Consider the following 19,208-nt stretch of genomic DNA (forward strand, 5'->3'; position numbering starts at 1 on the left):
GTGTTTGTTTGCTGGGATTGCATTAGCTGGGACAACCAATTACCTGGAGTGCTCCTCAGTCTCTACCCCTGCCCCATCCCACCCACTAAATATACCATTGTGGGCAAAACTGGGCAACTGAAATAAAATAGTAACATTAAACACATTATTTGGAGGATGTAATTTTGCTAAAACCTGTTTTCTCGACAGATCTCTGGGACAGGGATTTCTGGCTCACTGCTGCCACACGGCCAACCTGGATGGTGCGCCCCATGCGGTTTTGATGGCTTAATAGTTTTCTGCCCTCTCACTCCTCGTTGGGATTGAAGACTCTCTAGCCCCACAAGCACTGGCAGTTTAGCAGCCTGTGTAGAAGGAAACAGCAGTGGCTTTGGGAATTCAAACTGTAGTTGAATAGTCCAGTCTAAGAAATCCATGATCCTATTAACGGTGTCTATGCCAGATGTGGCTCTTGGTGATTTCCTACAGTTGGATCAGAAGTTCTTGGCCAGGACAAGTGTGGTGCAGTGAATCAAGTCTTGGGTTAGGATGTAGCCCAATGTTTGGTTCAAATAACTCTCAATTGGGAAAATTTTATCTCAGTGCTGTGAAGATAAACCAATATATAGTATGGCAATCTGTTCCGGAGCCCTGAAATATGGCAGGAAAAGCTAACATGTTGCAAAGGACTGCACTAAAATTGAGAAACGGGGCTTTAAGGTGTATTGGAGAACACCAAAAGACAAAGCGGCTTAAAAATTTTTTTTTATTTATTTAAACACTTCAGTTACAGTGGACAACTTCAATTGTATCATGACATTTGAAATCTGGGAATCACACATGTATACATTGATTAGGTCTGAGAAGTCATTCTTACATTCATATCACGTCAACAGACTCCAGGGGAACCTTCTAAGGCAAGCAAAAGGAATTTGGCACATGAAGGCACATGGATTACATTTAAGAAAGTAAGCTGGGGAATAACTGGGATTGCCGAAGTGGTAGGAAGCAGGAGGTGGGCTGTGACCCCCAGTGGAGTCAGCAGGGTGACTGAGCCATCTCTTGAATTTTTCTCAACACACACATTTCACAGTCCAGATGAGAGAAGTACAAGTTTTAATGGCATTGCTGATCGCACTCGAACACATACAGTATTTCGTGAGGTTACAGGTTAGGAAGGATCACATTTAGGAATACATGACTGGACAGGTTTGTGCTATTGCTACGCGACAAGTGTTACAGAGCTATGACTATCACTGAGTTCAGGGAGAGCCTGTAAAAAGTGAGGAGGAGGGAAAGAAAAAGGTTAGCAATCCCGGGACAGCCACAGGAACGGTACCACTTCCCTGTACACATAATGAATTCTGTAACAACAACTACTAATGGTACATTCTCCACGACACACATCATTCCTAAAGGAGGAGAAAGAAAACCTGTAAAGAGAAAGTATCAGTTCCACCTAAGGAGTAATGCAAGCATTTGCAAATACGCAAAGTATCCTACAAAGAACATTTTTTGTTCTAAAATACTGATATGAAGCACAATGACCAGTGGGGCAGGAGAGTCTTGTGGTTCGGTCATTAGGGTGCTGGCTATGGGGTCTGAAGCCAACAGGAATCAGGGAGCTCAAATTTTTGCTTCCATGCCAAAGGTTGGAAATTATTATTATTTTATTTATTTATTCAATTTTTTATACCGCCCTTCCGAAAAGGCTCAGGGTGGTTTACAATTTAAAGAGACACCTGGATCCCCTGGAAAGTGGGGGCGGGGGGGGGAGAGACATGCCATTGGTGCATCTCTGATTAAGTGCCTGAGACTAGAACACCCAAGGGTGCAGGGTCCTTTTTGCTCCATGGGTCGAGAGCAAGGTGTGTGGAGTGGCTCTGCTGGAAGCCAGCAGAATTCCTCCCCATGTTCCACCTTTGGTCTCCTTGCGGGCTACCCTTCCATGCAAGACCCATGAATGGGAGCCATTAGAGAGGTCCTCTTCACCCTAGTCAGTGCTCAAATGTCTGGAGGACCAGGGGTGGGGCTGCAGAGGCAGACCCTTTACCTTTTGTAGCAACTCCCTTGGCTGCTGCTGCTAAGAGGCTATTGGGAGGATAGTTGGGCTAAACTGGGGGAAAGTTAGGGAGTGGGCATGTGGATTTTTATTAAGGCCCCCCCCCGCCTTTCCCCCTCATAATTCAAGTATTGCCTACGTCCAGTGTTCCTTCTAATCTTTTTCCTCTACGTGCGAAATGCGTTTTGTTCTGGGCGGCAGTATCAAGGCAGTGGGTGCGCATGTGCATTCCGAATGGGGCCCTCCTGATTCAACTGGAGCAGGATCTAAAATTAACTGAGCGGACATAAAAAAAACTTGTGAGCATGTGCACGCCTTAGAGGGAACACTGCCTAGGTCCCACCCACCCCCATCATACAAGCTATGCTCCATGGAAGCAGGACCCAGGGAGGAGCAGGTCACAGAATGGTTGGATGGGACATGAGAGGGTCTTGCTACTGACCTTCTGTGGAGTTACTCTGCACATTCTGCTTTCTACACACAGGACAAGCACAATTATGCCTCTAAATAATTTCCCAGATCCAAGAGGGTCTGGGGAAGTTTCCTGTTCAAGTTTTGTGTGTCTCCTAAATAAGAGACCCATATGAATCTACCAGGACCTTCTGATCATCATCTCAGGCCCTGCTCATGACCCCGCCACTAACAGAGATCTGGTTGGCGGGGACTAGAGACAGGGCCTTTTCGGTTGTGGCCACTTGGCTTTGGAACACCCTCCCTGAAGAGCTTCGCCATGCTCCCTCCCCTCAGTGTTTTTAAAAAAACATCTTTAAAAACACCTTTTTTAAGGAAGCTTTTTATTTTGTTATATCTGGTAGGTTCTTTAGCTTTTTATAATTTCCCATTTTAATTTGAACCTAATTTAATTTGACTTTAAAAAAAATTATTGCTTGTATCTGTGTCTATCTTATTGTTGTAAGCTGCCCGAGCAGTATTGAACTGGAGGGGTGGGGTATAAATATTATTTATTTATTTATTTATTTATAAATAAATAAATAAGAAAGCTGCTGAACTAGAGGAGAGCAAAGGCTATCTGTTTAGCTGCAATACGGAGCAGAGGAACATAGGAAGCGGCCTTATACTGAGTCAGGCCAATGGTCCACCTAGCTCAGTACTGGCTCCACATTGGCTCTCCAAGGTTTCAGGCAGGAGTGCGTCCCAGCCTGGGGATGCCAGGGATGAACTTGGCACACCTATCGGTGACCCCATTCCCATGGAAAGTAGTGTGTCCATGCATTGCAATGGCATATGGAGATTCTGGGCAGGAAGGAGCCAAATGCAAATCCCCATGAAAGCTCTTGCAGCCCCGGAATGGATGCTTTATCTCTCCAGATTTTAAGAGTTGAGTGAAAAACTCATCTATTTTGTGCACCAGAAAGTGCCAATGGGATAGCAAAAAATAAAAATTGGTATTAGGAAAAGATGTCGTTAACACAGTGCTAAAACTGCATAAGATATACAGGCAGATGGTCAGCTGTGGGGGGAAAATGAGTTTAATGCCTCTGATGCACCTGTGAAAAGAAATATTTCAAAGTCAGACTCTGGAAGGAATGGTGTGATGGTGAGAATTAAGTCCGTCTCCCAATTCTGTAAAGAAAATGATCTGATTATTTCAAAAGTAATATTTATTTTTACGCACATAGATGTAGGGGAGAGAGAAAATTACTACATAAAGCAAAAACACAAAGTGCATAAACAATCGGTTGAATAGAATACCATTTTACAGTTAGTCTCTCTATTTTTTGAAAATACAGATAAATTTTCTGTAATACCTCATTTGAAAAACACACACACAAATTAGGGGCAGTTCAATTTCCAATTACTTTGAAAGAATTCGCTTCCCAGCTTTTCACTAAACCACCTTTAACAATGACCTGCTGAAAAATCAGTGTTAACAGACTACCATCTTTTTGCAAGAGTGGCATCCAACCCAAAGCTGGAAAGCAAGGAATGGGCTTAAGAAAGGACCTTCTTGCCCAAATGCTTACATCACGCAACAAGAAGTCTTACCACCAAAGATGAGGAAGAAAATTGGGAATGTCTCCTTTGAATATCACAATAGACAAATGATCCTTCCCAACCATATTTATACCAGAGGATGGTATACATGAGATCCAATGTGAATCAGTGGTCTGCACATAAGACCTTCTTAGGCTTATGTTGATAAGAGGCTGCTAAATATATTTTAATTCTAAAAGGTTACAAAAAACCTTACACAAAATCCTTAGGATTTAATACTTCTGCAATACTACTTCTTAGTATTTAAACGTTTGAAATTCATCTTGAAATTTAATGATGCTAAGGGAATATTCTACAAGAAAATCCCAAGGAGATGAGCGTCTAGTTGTTCTATGCTTCTTTAAAAACAAACTGCACCCTCTCGCACCACTTATTCTCCCTTAGCTTTGTCCAATGCTACTGCTGCAAAGTAAAGTTTAGAAGACAGGGAGAGAGTTTATAGGCAGCTGATCAAAGAAACACACACATACACACACACACTCACACACACCCCCACCACCAAAAACCAGGAGTATTGCCCATCAGTAAGTATGTGAGGATGTAACAGGACAACAATGGAAACGCTAATATCATATCTATGGAATTAAGATAAGCCAGGCATCTAGAGTTTATCCAGAAAAGTCAGAGAAATGGAAACACACACTGTTATTTTCCCTAATAATGAGTATACAGAAAAGGTTCTTGGGAGAGATCAGTTAACGTTGGGCAGATCTAGATTGTGCAATCTGGAGCAGAGAAGAATTAAAATATCCACTACTGGGCTAATAGCTAGTACACATCCTATGGGTAATAGGAAATCCTTTTTTCTAGTGCCACCTAAAGCTTTCATACTAACTCAGATTGTGAAACTACTTAAGTTCCTTTAAGCAGCAGAAAGATTGAAGAAGAGTTTTAAAAGCCACAGGAAGGAAAAATTAAAAGGCTAAGCTTGTACTATCATAGGGAAAAGTATTACCACAAGGTGACATTTCCATTTCGTCGTTCTGTGGTTGCCTTGGGTAACAAGAAAACAACCACCACCCCATAATATTCAGCCACTGAAAGAGACCACGGCCACCTTCTGATTTCAGCATGGGGGGCATGCATAAGCCAGCAGCCATGGAAGAATGAAGGGGAAATGTCACCTTATGCTGACGTCTCCATAAAAATTATATAAACTCACCCTAGTTCTTTAGTGTTCTGGTCCTGCCTCATATTTTGTAGCATTCACTGCAATATCCAGAGGCTGCAATCCAGAGGCCAATTCTTTTGGGGAGACAATGAGGCTACATTGCTTAGAACTATTCAGTCTGTTACAACGTTGGCTGTGGATTGCAGCCACATGGAACTCCATATTATCTGGCTAATTTAAACTCTCCATTCAGCTTTTTTACTTCCGTGGCTTAGGTTAAGGTCCTGGCATTAGAAATATATGCATAGAGGCATTCTTTTCTTTCTTTAGGTTCAATGTTTTAACAAACTCTTGATAGCAAGAAGAGGATTTAAATACTACTAATAAACTCCGATGACCAGAATGAACCGTGAAAATGAAGCAAGTCGACCTTATTTCACAGCCTATCACCCAACCGGCCTACATATTTCATGAAATAAAATGACCAACCCTTGTCCCAATCTACAAAAAGCCACCAAGACCAAAACTAAAAACCAAAACACTATAAAGACAAATAGAAACTGTGTTGCCCATTTTATGTTCAACTAGAAAATCATAATATCACATGTAACTTGGTGCTGTACTTTTTCCACAACCAAGGACATGCAAGGAACAGTGAAGTAAAGTGTTGCGAAATTAAAGGGTTACTCTAAAAGCGAAAAAATATGGCTCCATCTAGTGGCTAAAACATCCATACCAAGGTTCAGCTTCTGAAGCTTCATGATCAAATAATACGCAGGTCAGGATACATGTATTGACTTACTAGCATCTTTATAAAAAAAAATTGAAGAGTTACACAAAAAAATGAACATGTATGGATCCATTTCCATTCAACTCTCATAAGACAACACAACCCCCTTCCTTCCCACCCCACCAAACAGCTTTGATGTGGCTGAATTATAAGCCTCTGAAATTGCTTGTTTAAAAGTTCCATATTTACATAATACATTAAATGCAGTTCCTGCATTTTGCATTGTATTTTAAACCCATGATACAGAAAGAACAAGATAATGGTTGCAACAGATCTTCTACAAAAATGGAAGTGGTGATGGGCCGTGAAGTGTTGGGCAAAAAGGACAGGGGCTCCTATTTTTACTGTGATATTTGCTTTAGTGGAAGGTGCCTCAAATTGAGAACAGCCACAACTGTGATCCTGCCAACAAATCCAGTTCTAAGGCAGCACTAAATTGGTTAAGATATTTTATTATAACATCCTAATGATTGCTCAACCTAACAGCTGGGTGCCTGCCACCCAGATCATTGGATTCTTGATCCCAGCTGTGGAAAGAATAAATACTCTTGGTTATGGGAAGGACAAGATCCCCCAAACAAGAAAGCTCCTACAATGAAACGGCGAGCATACAAGATGCTAGTGTGAGCATGCATGCACACTTACAACACACATGGCATACAACATCCTCTATAATGTGCAGAGTTCGCCAAATATGTCTATACTCAAAAACTATACAAAAGCACACACCCCTATTTCAAGTGCCATACCATGGCCTGCTTTCCATGGACAAAGGTTTAAAACCTTTAAACAACATTTTAAAATACCGGCACGATTTTCTTAGCAGCTTAAAATGTCACCCTTGCTAACAAACACCCCGCAGATGTCAGAGGAATGGGCTTTCTAAGAGCGGAACTGTGGACTTACTATTTAGAAGCCATAAAAACCCCTTGTTTGACAAACACCCCTGCTTTTGAAACTCAGTCTACTTAACCCAAGTTCTTAAACTTGCCCATGTTGCACACAGTTCAACCACCATGCTGGCCAATCCATTTTCCAGGTGTCATTTTTGACCAACCAACTCACTATGGAGAAGCTTTGCTTGAGGAATGTGATGAACACAATCTTAACAGCCTAATGGCTGCGGAAGAACCCAAATCTCACTTGGAGGTCGTCACTGTTCAGTCGTGTGTGTTCTTATTCTGATGGCCATAAAATCTATATAACAGTCCTGATCAGAGCAAAAGGCTAATGATCCACCATAGATCAAGATTCTGCTTGCCTTGACTAGCCATTCATATAGACAAATGAATGGGCTATAATAATACCACCACTCACCTCCATGGCATGGTTCTATGGTCATTTTCAAGACAGGGTGCTCCGAAAGGATGAAGATGGTGTTCAAAAGCTATTAATTAAAAACACCTTAAAATATCTGTATTTTAGTGTAGTATCTACACCAGTACAGTATAGCTATTTTTAGTGTAGTATATACACCAGTTACTGAAATATATCCGGAAATATTCCCAGTGGGACAAGAAAGCAATTTTGCCTTTAAGAGACATCACACAAATAGCTTAATTGATCATTCCAATAGGTTCTTAATGGGGGATTCAGTTTTAAAAGCTCTGCTTTCATTAAAACCCTCTGCCACCCCAATTTCACGTAAAATACAGGCCTTGTAAAGCACAGTATTTTTCAAAGTGGCTAATTTTAGCCACCATGAAGAAAGATAATGAAAGACACTTTCTAATGGCTGATTCTTATCTGTCTTACTGACAACACAATTTAGACTGGCACCTAGTTCCATTAGTACAATCACAGTTTTTAATAGCTATTAACGAAGAACCCCCACCCATCCAAACGAGACGCATAGAAGCTTTTTAAAAATGCTTTCCTTTGAAAACGCTGCTTGAATTTACATTTTAACTACTATAAAAGTTTCCTAAAAGGCTGTACATATTTTTGGAGTAGTCCCATATCTCAGGGGAGGGAAAGTCCTCATAATTTCACTTTGGAGGGGGGGACACATTCAACGCCTCTGCCATTATGCAGTCGGAGCAAATCATCAGAGTAAATCCCAGAGAAAGGTGCAAATCAAAGTCATAGATTATAGGAAGCAGACAACACCAGTGGTAGAATTCACAACCACAGGCAGACAGGAATGGACCTTGTTTCTTTGTGCACTACGCTAGGGTTATAACAAACCTGAACATTTATGGCACTGTGTTCCCACCTCCCTGCAGATAACCCAATAAGCAATCTAAATAAATGATTATAGGCATATCTCTACAAGACTCCAGGAGGGCGAACATAAAGATACTTGTTTCACCAAGAAGGGGACATTGCAAAGTTATTCCAACAAAGCAACGTTGGAGAGGAAAGAAGGTAGAGAGGATCTGCTGGACTTCATGTTGCAAAGACTGAATTGCATTCACCCCACCAGGAAGAACTTTCAAGAATGAGCTCCAATGCCCCTTGGCAAAATACCAACCAATTCTGTAGCTCATGTTTCAGTCTACATATTAATAAGTACCTGCCTGCTTAGCTACAAAAGGTGGGTATATGGGTTCATTCTCATTCTGAGACCCTGAAGATAAGAGCAACCATTATCAAATATTCTTTGCTATGAAGAAACAAGGGGGGAAAAACTTTTCAGAGTTAGTGTTCTTTGAAATCTGAGTCACTGTGATCGCACAGTACATCTCCATCTGTATGCACCCTTTGTACACAAGTGCATGGGACCGACAGTTCCATGCACTGACAATGTGAAATAAGAAAGCCAAGACAATAGACCTCGCCATGTCTTGTTCCATGTAAATTCGGCATTCCTTTGCAGCAATGCTGTTGCCAACTGTAGTGTCACAGAGCAGTCTGAAGTTTTAAAGGGATACTGCAACTTTGGCCTCGGAGATCACAGGGAGATCCTGGCCTTGTGACTTCCTCCATTGCCTGTGACCTGGAGCGTAATGATCCATCGTGTTCAGCAGGTCACTCCATGATAAGTGCCACGTTGATGTGGGACAAATCGATCATATGCCTGCAAAAAGGTTAAACACAAGGGTCAAGGTGAGGGATCCACAAATTTAGTTTCGCTCACTAGCCAGCCATTATTTGCAGCAGCCACCAATCCCGCTCTCTCCTCAGATCCTTTCCCTCAAAAGTGGCAGTGGAAATGAGGCCTCTGAGGAGATCTGTGTCGTGCTGGGTGTCCTGCTCGCCAGAGGGCCGGGGGATCTGTGGGTGCCAAATCAAGGCACATACATACAAATGGCACCAAAACTGACGCCATCTGAATGCTAAGGAACCTTCCTTGTCTCACGTATCTGCCAAAAGTCTAAGTTAAACAGTTCTCCTCTCTCAAGGAGGCAGACAGGTCTCGATACAGGGGATTGGCTGAACTGAGTCCAGAATGTTTTTGATATGTGGTAAAAACTTACACATTTGCTGCAAGGTTTGGGGAAGGAAGAGAAGGGATAAGATTAATCAAGTAGTATGAAAACTGGCATTCTAAGTTTTTTGAAACGGCCAGCTTAACCAGAACATCCCCTATTATACAAAAGGTTTTTTCAAGATCGATACTCAAAATTACATATTGGGAAAATATTAACTCGGCATTATGTTGCACTTACTTCCCACAAGGTATACTACAAAGGAAAAAGATTCACACAACAATGAAAGCCAGGCTCATTCCACATAATATACTTGTACTATTAAAAACCTCTCAGTGGAAAAATAGGACAATGGAGGATAATCTTGGGGTGGGTACCTACTGGCTTAATCAAATAATCCCATCATTACTGATAAAAATAACCCTGCTGAAACATGTCATAGAGGAAATGGATGATGCTCTCTTTCTAAGCTAGATATATTTGGTATTAATCTTGCAATTATATATTTATAGTTTATCTGAATGGGGGGAAATTACTCAAAATCACACAGTCACAAAAATTAGCTTTCCTCTTTCAAGGACCTAACACAGATGTAATGGTTGCCCAAGTTTTACAGATTAAGAGCAGGATGGGGCCATCCATCTATCCTATCCTTTGGCACTCCAAAGATACACTTTCTCTTTAAACACAGGACATCAGAAAGCCTTTGATTCCACAGAGATTCAGTTCAGCCTGGGCTTAGGGTTGCAAACTTATACTAGCAGCTTTGATGGAGAGAAGTAAAACAGCCTCTCCATTTGCATATAGAAAGCAGAAAATAGAATTACAAATCAAGATCAGCATGAAGAGACACATCTGATTGGAATGACTAACTTGCAAAACAAAAAGACGAAGAGCCACCAAAAATATGGACTGAGAGTTACCTGTGAAACTTTTGTTGAAATTTTAAAGCATCTGCTGGCTCTTTAAATTTTGCAATGGCCTTTCGCTGTTGAGGAAGCATCTGTAAACTCTATGAAAGACAAAAACAGTTTTTTCGGTCTCTCTCTTTTTTTAATAAAAAGAACATAAACTTGAAATAGTTTCCCATCTTTGCAAAGACGAATCAAGCTGTTTATAGGGAATTTAAGCATCAGGGCTGGGTGCAGGAAATATAATCTTCATATGATCGTTCCACTATTGAAGCGTTTAAGGTGGAACGACTAAGGCCAGTCTGCAAACTTAACAAGCACAGAAACAGGTTGTGAATGATCATGTTAAGTAGGGTTGGATAACACACAGGCACCTGGTAGACAGGAAGCTGCCTTATACCAAGCCAGACCATTGGTCCATCTACTCCATATTGTCTACACTAGGGCTGCTCAGCTTCAGCCCTCCAGCTGCTTTTGAACTACTACTCCCATCATCCCCAGCTGCAGTAGCCAATAGTTCAAGGATAATGGGAATTGTAGGCCAACACCTGCAGAAGGGCCAAAGTTGTGCAGCCCTGGACTCTTCACAGATTGGCAGTGGCTTCTCCAAGGTTTCAGGCAGGAGTCTCTCCCAGCCCTACCTGGAGAGACCAGGGATTGAACCTGGGACGTTCTGCATGCAAAACAGATGCTCTACCACCGAGCTACAGCCCCATACCCTAAGAGGAATATCTTACAGCAGACAGTGCTCACATGTGGTCACCCACCCAAATGCAAACCAAAGCAATCACTGCTTAGCAAAGGGCCTTTATGCACGCTGCCGCAAGACCAGCTCTCCACCTCCAAGGCAAAGGATTCAGTACAAGATCACAGTCCGGACAACCTCACTCCCCCACACACCCAGACACCCCAGCTTGTGTGTATGCACATTCCCTCTCAAACAGCTTCTCGTGCTATGTTAGGGATATTTCTGAAGCTGTCACAAATTCCAGAACTCACTCAGAGTGCCTGAAAGGAGCACTGGACTTTGGATTTGGGTCCAAGGATCTATGCGTTTTATGAGCTGTGCACAGGGCTGGATTCTAAGAATGTGAAGTACTTTCATAGCCTTTATTTAAAGTCCCATTGTTGCTAAAGTCATCCTTTGCTGAAATCTAGAGGGAAAATCAGCTACTTTGAGTAGAATTATGGTAGAATCACACCATTCCATCCCCAGAAGTAATTTTATACAATACAGTATTTAATTAGTGAAAAGAAAATATACAATAGTGTCACTTTTATCTGCTGTTCCTGAAGTGGACAAAATAGTCAATTCCTCATCGGTTGCTTCCTTCATGCACCTAAACATAGTTTGTACACTTGCATATTATAGCAGTATCCCTGATTCCATGATACCAAACCAAATCAATGGGGTAACTTTTGAAGACTACTTAGTGAAAGATAGCTGGATGCATCCATATGAATGGTTGCATTTGAGAAGATAAGAATATAGATTCATTCCCTGTGGTTAAGCAATGGAGGAAACAAGCGAGAGAATCATCCCATGGGCAAATACACCATAGCAGAGGTTTCATTCTGTTTTCAACCACATTTCTACAGCATAATTAGCACTATTATCGAGTAGGCCATCTTGGTAGTAGCCCCCATGTTAGGGAACTCCCTGCCAATGGAAATCTGATCGGAACCCTCCCTATTTGTTATTAAGATACACACTTAAAACCTCTCCGTTCCACCAGGGCTTCAAGAAATATCTCCTAAGCTGCTTCAGTTGGCCTTTAATGCTTGGCTATATTAATATAGTGCATATTATGTAGTTTCTGTTTTTCTCCGCTGCATTGTATCCAGTAATTTTCTATTGTTTCATGGTCATTTTAAGATTGTCTTAAGTTCTGTCTTGTAAAGTGTCTTGGATTGTTTGATAAATAGGTGGAGTATACAATTTTTTTTTTTAAAGAGACCAATCTCCATAGATTCAGATGTCATCCTAGAAATCTGTTCTCCATCCTTCAGTGCCAAGGGCTCTTGCAGAATCTTGCCAGTTTTCCATTCTGAGCTATCTCATCTTGTATGGCAAGCCCCATTTTCATCTAACAAGTTTCTATTTTACATAACTATTATTACAATGTACTAATTACAGGAGAATCTCAGTAGTCACGGGGGTGTGTGTGTGTGTGTGTGTGTGTGTGTGTGTGGTTCCATTCTGTGCAACTACTGCAGATAATGAAATCGCAAATACTGAATCATTATGTCTATGAGATCGTGGAGATTAGGTTCCCAGAGGGAACCTAAAGAAAGAAAGAAAGAAAGAAAGAAAGAAAAAGATAAAAAGATAAAGATAAAGTAAAAGTAAAGTAAAGAAAAAACATTGTGAAAATGGCCCTAGAATGACAGGTTACTCACCTGTAATGTTGGTTCTTCTAGTGCTCATCTGTAGTTTTACACCAATGGACTCTGCGCCTGTGCAGAGTCCACGTCGGAATCTAACAAGCTCAATTTTCCTGCTTTAGGTGGGAACCCCGCCCCCAGCTGCTATATTTGGCTGCACTGCTCCTCATCTCCTCAGTCATGGAGTCCAACTTCAGGAAACTAGCGGGGAGGATGGGAGGGCGTGTAAAACTACAGATGACCACTAGAAGAACCAATGTTACAGGTGAGTAACCTGTTATTCTTCAACATGGTCTCTGTGTTTACACCAATGGGCACATAACAAGCAAACACCCAAGGAGGAGGAAGTGACAAGGCAACAGTGAAACAAACAGCACTTTATTAACATTTCCACCTCCTGAATCACAGCAAGCAGACCTATCAAAAGCCACGGAGGTAGCCAATGAACACACTGAATGTGCCTTAACCGTGGCTGGCAGTTCTTTATGAGCCAGTTGGTAACAAAGTTCAATGGTAGAGACTAGCCACCGTGACAATGGACTGGCCCAAAACCTGTAACCCTTTACAGGGCCCGTCATACAGAACAAAAAGAGAGGGCGTCCTCCACCACTCAGCTGACCGCTGGACATAAAAGAACAAAACCCTCCTCACATCTAGATAATGTAACCTACGTTCTACATCTGAGGCAGGGTTTTGAAAGAATACTGAGAGAGGAAGGGCCGTGGAGTGGTGAAAGACCGACACCACCTTGGGCAGAAATTGGCTATCTGGCCAGATGACCACTTTATCCTTATGGAATTGTAAGTAAGGAGGGTCATCCCGGAGGGCCCGCAATTCACGAACCCTCATGGCGGAGGTTATTGCAGCCAAAAAGGCCACTTTCCAGGAGAGCAGCCGCGGGTCCACCGAGGCCAAAGGCTCAAAGGGTGGCCACATCAATCCTGCCAGTATAACTGGCAAATCCCAGGCTGGTGCCATTATGGGGTCATCTAGGAACACATGGGAGAGGTCTTTAAGGAAAGTCTTAACCAAGGGGACCTTAAACCAGGAAGGTTGACCCGCAGGGGATTTGGCAACTTTAGCAGCCAGATACACTTTGAGAGAGGACAACCTGAGGCCAGTCTCCTTCAAGGACCTCAAATAGGCACAGATATCGGCTACAGAAGGATTAGCTGCATCAAAACCCTCATAGTCAAAAAAGCACAGAACCTAGTCCATTTATGTCCATAGGACTTTCTAGTGGAGGGCTTTTTGGCTGCCACTAGTATGTCCATCAGTTCAGGTGGCAGGAAGGACTGACCCTCCATGCAGTCAGGTGGAGGGACTGCACCCCAGGGTATAGGGTCTTGCCCCGGTCCTGAGACAACCGGTCTGGATGAGTCGGAAGTTGCACCCACAACTTCGCCAGTCTCCTCAGAGTCAGGAACCAAGGCCATCGTGGCCACCACAGCACTATTAGGATGACCTGAGAGCGGTCCAGTCTGTGTTTGGCCACTCTGGGAAGAGCACCTGCATGCTTGGATGCAGAGGGTTCCAAGTTCCCTCCCTGGTATCTTCAAGATAGGTTTGAGAGAGATTCCTGCCTGAAACCTTGGGAAAGGTGCTGCCAGTCTGTGTAGACAATACTGAGCTAGATGGACCAATGGTCTGACTCAGTATAAGGCAGCTTCCTACGTTCCTAAAGGGAGAGGTCTTACAGGCTGGTAATGTCCCCTGCCACCACCTACTCTAGTTGGGGCAGGTTGATCATCTACCCTCCCCTCGAGTATCCTGGGCTGGGCAGAATAGGGATCTCAGCCTACCCACTAGTTAACTGGAGAAGTTTGGAAGAACCTCTAGGAAAGAAAATGGAATTGTTTGCAGCACCTTGGTCCTATGGCTTGAAGAGCCAAGTGCCAAAGAGTTTACCTCTCCTCACAGAGCATTTCACCCAGAAGATGTAGATAATTAAATAATGATTTGAAGAAATCTGGCTAACGGATCAGAAAATAAAAAGTTTAAGGCAGGCAATTAGGATCAGCTTTGATGAGTCAGTCACACAAAACTCTAAGAGAACAGCTTAACCAACTTCTCGGCCTTTTGGCTAAGATCAAGTGTAGTAATTCAGATACTTTCTCTATTACTAAGGTACCTTTGCAGATCTCTCTTGAAGCACCCAGTGGTGGCCCATGAACGGGCCGCTGAGGGGATGGCGGGAGGCACCTTGAAGAGTAAATGAATTTGATGCTTAACTCTGCTCCCGCCGCACCTAAATGCTGTTCGGTGAAGCAGCGTGCCGCTCAGCAGCCCCTGCGGCGGGGAATCACCTCCGCCACTCACCTGGCCGCTGGTAAGCACCAAATTGGCGTGTTCATGGGCCGCCACTGGAAGCACCTACACTCTGCAGGCCTCCAAGTCAGTCCCTCTCAGTCCCACTGTAAAGGGGGAAGGGAGGGAGAGAGAGAGACAGACTCTCTCCAGTCATTCTGGCTGCTCTCTCCCCTTGGCTTCCAGAACAGAACCATCAACCTAACTCCAAACTCAACTGAACAACTCAAACTCCTCTCAAAAAGAGAGGGAAAGTCTATTGTTAATTTAATTGACCTTCAGGCTGGGCCGTAAAAGTACTCATTTATTAGATTTTTATTGCAAGAAACAAACTGTGGTTCATAAAGTAATAGAGCAACTTTACACAAATGTTTTGGTGTAAAACGAACTACCAAGATCTCCCCCTCTCGGGGCTCACATTACTTGAACAATGCCTTATACACAAACATAACATTTTCTTTTAGTGGTGATATTAATCATACAACATAATTCTTAGTGTGCTGCTCGGTGGCAATGAGAACATGAACACAAGACTAATGAAATGTCCGCACTGTACCTTTCTTTATAGTTAGCTTTTTAAAGTACACAAATAGTTGTTGGGCCCTAAACCTCGCTGCAGACATTGCAGTCATCCATGATTAAGGAATAGTTCCTGAAACTAGGTTTCAGTGATTAATTGGCCACTTGAAAGATCTGTGAACTGCCACCAACAGTTCTGATATGGAAAATTCTCTTTCAGATCAGTTGAATGCCAAACAGTTGCAGGCCAACTGATGAGGCAGTGCTTTCATCCATTCTAGCAGTGAAAATGACAATTCAGAAGAAAACTGCAACACAGTTAAGTCTGAGTGAATTCATTCAATGAATTTCCTTGTGCTCGTGTTTGTACACAGGAATGTGACAAGGAAGATAGCTGGAGATGAATGTTATGAATATGAAGAGTGGTTTGCCAATTACAATTTTGCAACAAGATCTGAAGATGTATGAGTAGGCCAGACCATGTCTTACAAACCGGCACTTTGGCCCTTTCTTTGAATTACTGAAAATCCCCTACCTGGAAATATACAAAAGCTTCCTATGGAGGAAAACACGGTGCATCTTACAGGCAGATTGTTCAGATGAGTCCTATGTTGAAAAGGAGCAAGGAGCACAGGGCACTTCCTACGCATTCTGCCGCCCTCCCCCCCATTTGAAGCTGCTCTCCCATAACTTTGACAACACCCCCACCCTGAAGCTGGTCACTGAAGGTTTATCTCAGCTTTTCTTACAATACAGAAATGTATATTTTCCCACTGCTTCATTACCTCTATCTTGCAAAGTGGCCCTGAAAGCCAAGTTACCAGCTAAGATTTCCACCACAAGTCATGTTGGCTTCTGCTTGGATACTTTGGAAATGCCGTGAAGGTGCAATTCCACATGCAACACGTTTTTCCATGAATACATGTAGCGGTGATTTTGACTCCGAAAGATTTAGTCACACATTTTCAAAGGGACCCATAACATAAACATTAACAGTGATCCTGTGAACCAGACCTTAGATATAATAATTAAAAAATTAAACTTAGAATGCAACAGTCTCCAAATAGATTACTGGCCTGCACAGACCAATGCGTGCCATCTTTTCAGGTTGTGGGTTTTTTCCCTTCAACGTTTAAGCATTCCGTTTGACAAATATGGGCCAGGAAACTCACCTTTAAATCTGAATATGCAAATAAAAAAGCACAAAGCCTCTGAAGGTTAGCATGAGATCTCATTTAAAAAAATTTCTTCCATAGCAAGTACAGAACAAACTGAACACTATTTTATTCTGACTTTTAGGCTTTCTTCTCTCCAGCCCTTTATTTTGGAAACCCTGGCTTAGAGTTTCAACTTTTCCTTTAAAAAAAATAAAAACAAAAACACAATCTTAACAGGGCTAGTCAGAACCAGTCTGGCTAGGCTCCACTTTCATCAGGAGCACTTTTTAATCTTAATTTTAAAGAACAGGATATGGTGTAAACAAACATTGTACCTGGCAGCATCACAACATCAGTGTGACAGAGCGCCTCAGTTCTAGCTCCCAGAATGCGGAAGTGGGCAAGATGTTGCTAAAGACCTGTGCTCTCCACCACACACACCCTTGCCCTGTTGCAGGCTGAACCGCTCTCCCTTTTGACCAACAAGAACACCTTTCAATCTGCTCGGTTTTTGCCCCATCATTGGTGTTTACAAAGCATGAGCCATCGTACACTGAGTTAACAGAACTTTTATAAGAACAGAAACAATTTGCATTTAACCAAAAGCAGCTCAACTGGGATTTCATCTCCCAGGACACTAACAGTGAAGAATTTCTTCTGCTCCCTCACGCTGCCACGGAAGGTCCAATCAGGTCAACCCAAGTGGCACGTGAGGACGTCCCCCTGTCGGCGACATGCAGCAGCAACTCCTCCTCCTGCTCCTCCTCTGTCAACTGGCGCTCTCCCCTCTCTCCTGAACTTTCTTCGGCCCTGGTGCTAATAACTGATTCTCACCACCAAGTTAGGTCTCTCTTTCTCAACTACTGCAGGACATTCTCCCATTGCTTTAGCCTCCAGACTCCTGTGATGGTCAATTGGGGGGAAAAAGAAGAAAGCTCTGTTTAGCTAGGGCACCATTTCTCAGAACATTCTATAATACTCTTGGGGGACACAAAGCTAATAATATTCTGGATTAAATGGGTAAGCCAAGCTTCCTTTTGAAACAGAAGACCCATCCAGACATAACAAGAGGAGGCTGCACTCGTGTACAGCCTCTGAAAATGAGGCCAAAGTCCCACCAGGAGTGTCAATCATTCACCCGCCCTGTGTGCGTCAGTCACATCGGCAGCCTTTGTCTGAAGCGGTGCAGGTTAGGGCAGATGCTTCAATGACCGGGAGGTTCAGGTGCCCGACATCATGCATACAGCCTTGACCGCTTCAGGCATGACTGCAAGCATGACTGTCCTGTGCGGGGGGTGGGGGTGAGTGACTGATGTGCTAGGCAGGACTTCTGGCTCATCTTCTTCTAACACCTGAATGGGGCCAGAGAAACTGTGAAAGACGCTGCCTTAGTTTGGATGAAAGCTGTTCCCATGCATTTCCCCCTCCAAATCACAGCGGCATCAGCTTAAGTGGTGCAACCCAGCCTGCTCTCAGGACAAGAAGGACCACTCTCATCCACTGGGGCTGCTGATGGGAGGAACAGCCAAGGATGGGACCTGGCCTGCCACTCAACATGCAGCCTGCCTGCCCTGTGGACCAATGGCTTCCCAGCGCCTCAGCTAAGTAAGGCTTCAGCTCTGGTCCACAGTTCCTTCCAAATCCTGATCTTTACACTCTCTCGTTTCTATCACAAATTACTTGTCGCTTCTGAGTTGCCCTTGCTGAAGTTCCAAATGGCATCAGCACTGCTATGTTTGGATCGATCTTAGAATAGTTAGTTTTCATAGTTCAGTCTTGAGCGTTTTGTGCTAAACACTTTTTACAATGCTTTCGCTGAAATTCAAATTTATGAAGGCACTGTGTTTGTACAATTCATTCTCAGTGGAAGTTTGGTCATTCCCGCCTGTCTGTTTGCACTTTCACTTGCCTTTCCTTCTCATTCTCCCTGAAGGACAGCTTTCCCTTTTATAAAGGCTTGCATTTCCCTTTGCATTCACTATATTATTACCACCAGTGCAGCTTTCACCAGCAATGGTGACTCGCTAGAATGACTATGCACTGCACGTCTGACAGTGCTGTGTACAAGCCAGTTGAGGTGGTCCAAGTGGTTTACATGATCAGTTTGAAAATTTTGTTTTCAGTGACCTTACTGTCGGTGGCAACAATTACTCCGAGCAAAAACCCAAACAGACATTTTTGGAATCAAAACTCACAGTAGCAAAGGAATGTGAATCAATCTTCACTAGGAAATGGCCTAAATTAAATGCTTGTTTTACATCTGGCATGCTTATCAGTTCAAGTCCCTGCCGATTTAGTCTCACTGTGTTCCAAGGGACTCTGTTCATGTGTGTGTTTAGAACTGCAGCTGGTATATTATATTAGTATCAGGTATTATTGCCTTCTAAAAAAGGTGGTAGCATTTCCAGGAAACCCTGGATAGTCCTTGTGGTTTAAGCACACACGTTCAAAGGGGAAACTGTCTAAAATGGCTCTTACGTGGTTAAGAAAATATTTAAACTATGAAACTTAATCCACTATTACTTATGATCCTAATAACTTACTTTACCAGCTTCTGCTTTTGGGATTCCAAATACAGGCGCTAGGAAAACATATAAAAT

The 19,208-nt window shown here is 42.9% G+C and overlaps 1 protein-coding gene across 8 annotated transcripts in view; it reads right to left on the bottom strand.

The window, feature by feature from the left end:
* Positions 1–731: 731 nt before the first annotated feature.
* The window catches only part of RBM33 (RNA binding motif protein 33), a 136,573-nt gene continuing 118,096 nt past the window's right edge, over positions 732–19,208 (bottom strand). For 4 of the 8 annotated variants that reach the window (XM_053260043.1, XM_053260038.1, XM_053260044.1 and 1 more), the window contains 4 exons: positions 19,152–19,189; positions 17,443–17,509; positions 10,253–10,341; positions 732–8,977 (listed from right to left, as the gene is read on the bottom strand). In XM_053260043.1, the coding sequence (XP_053116018.1) occupies positions 8,929–8,977; positions 10,253–10,341; positions 17,443–17,509; positions 19,152–19,189 (243 nt within the window). In that variant the 3' untranslated portion in view covers positions 732–8,928. Of the gene's footprint in view, positions 8,978–10,252; positions 10,342–15,223; positions 17,510–19,151; positions 19,190–19,208 lie in introns of those variants that run through there. The other 4 variants (XM_053260047.1, XM_053260040.1, XM_053260042.1 and 1 more) reach the window with 3 other exon arrangements.

This window comes from Hemicordylus capensis, chromosome 6 (genome assembly GCF_027244095.1).
Source record: "Hemicordylus capensis ecotype Gifberg chromosome 6, rHemCap1.1.pri, whole genome shotgun sequence".
Taxonomy (NCBI): domain Eukaryota; kingdom Metazoa; phylum Chordata; class Lepidosauria; order Squamata; family Cordylidae; genus Hemicordylus; species Hemicordylus capensis.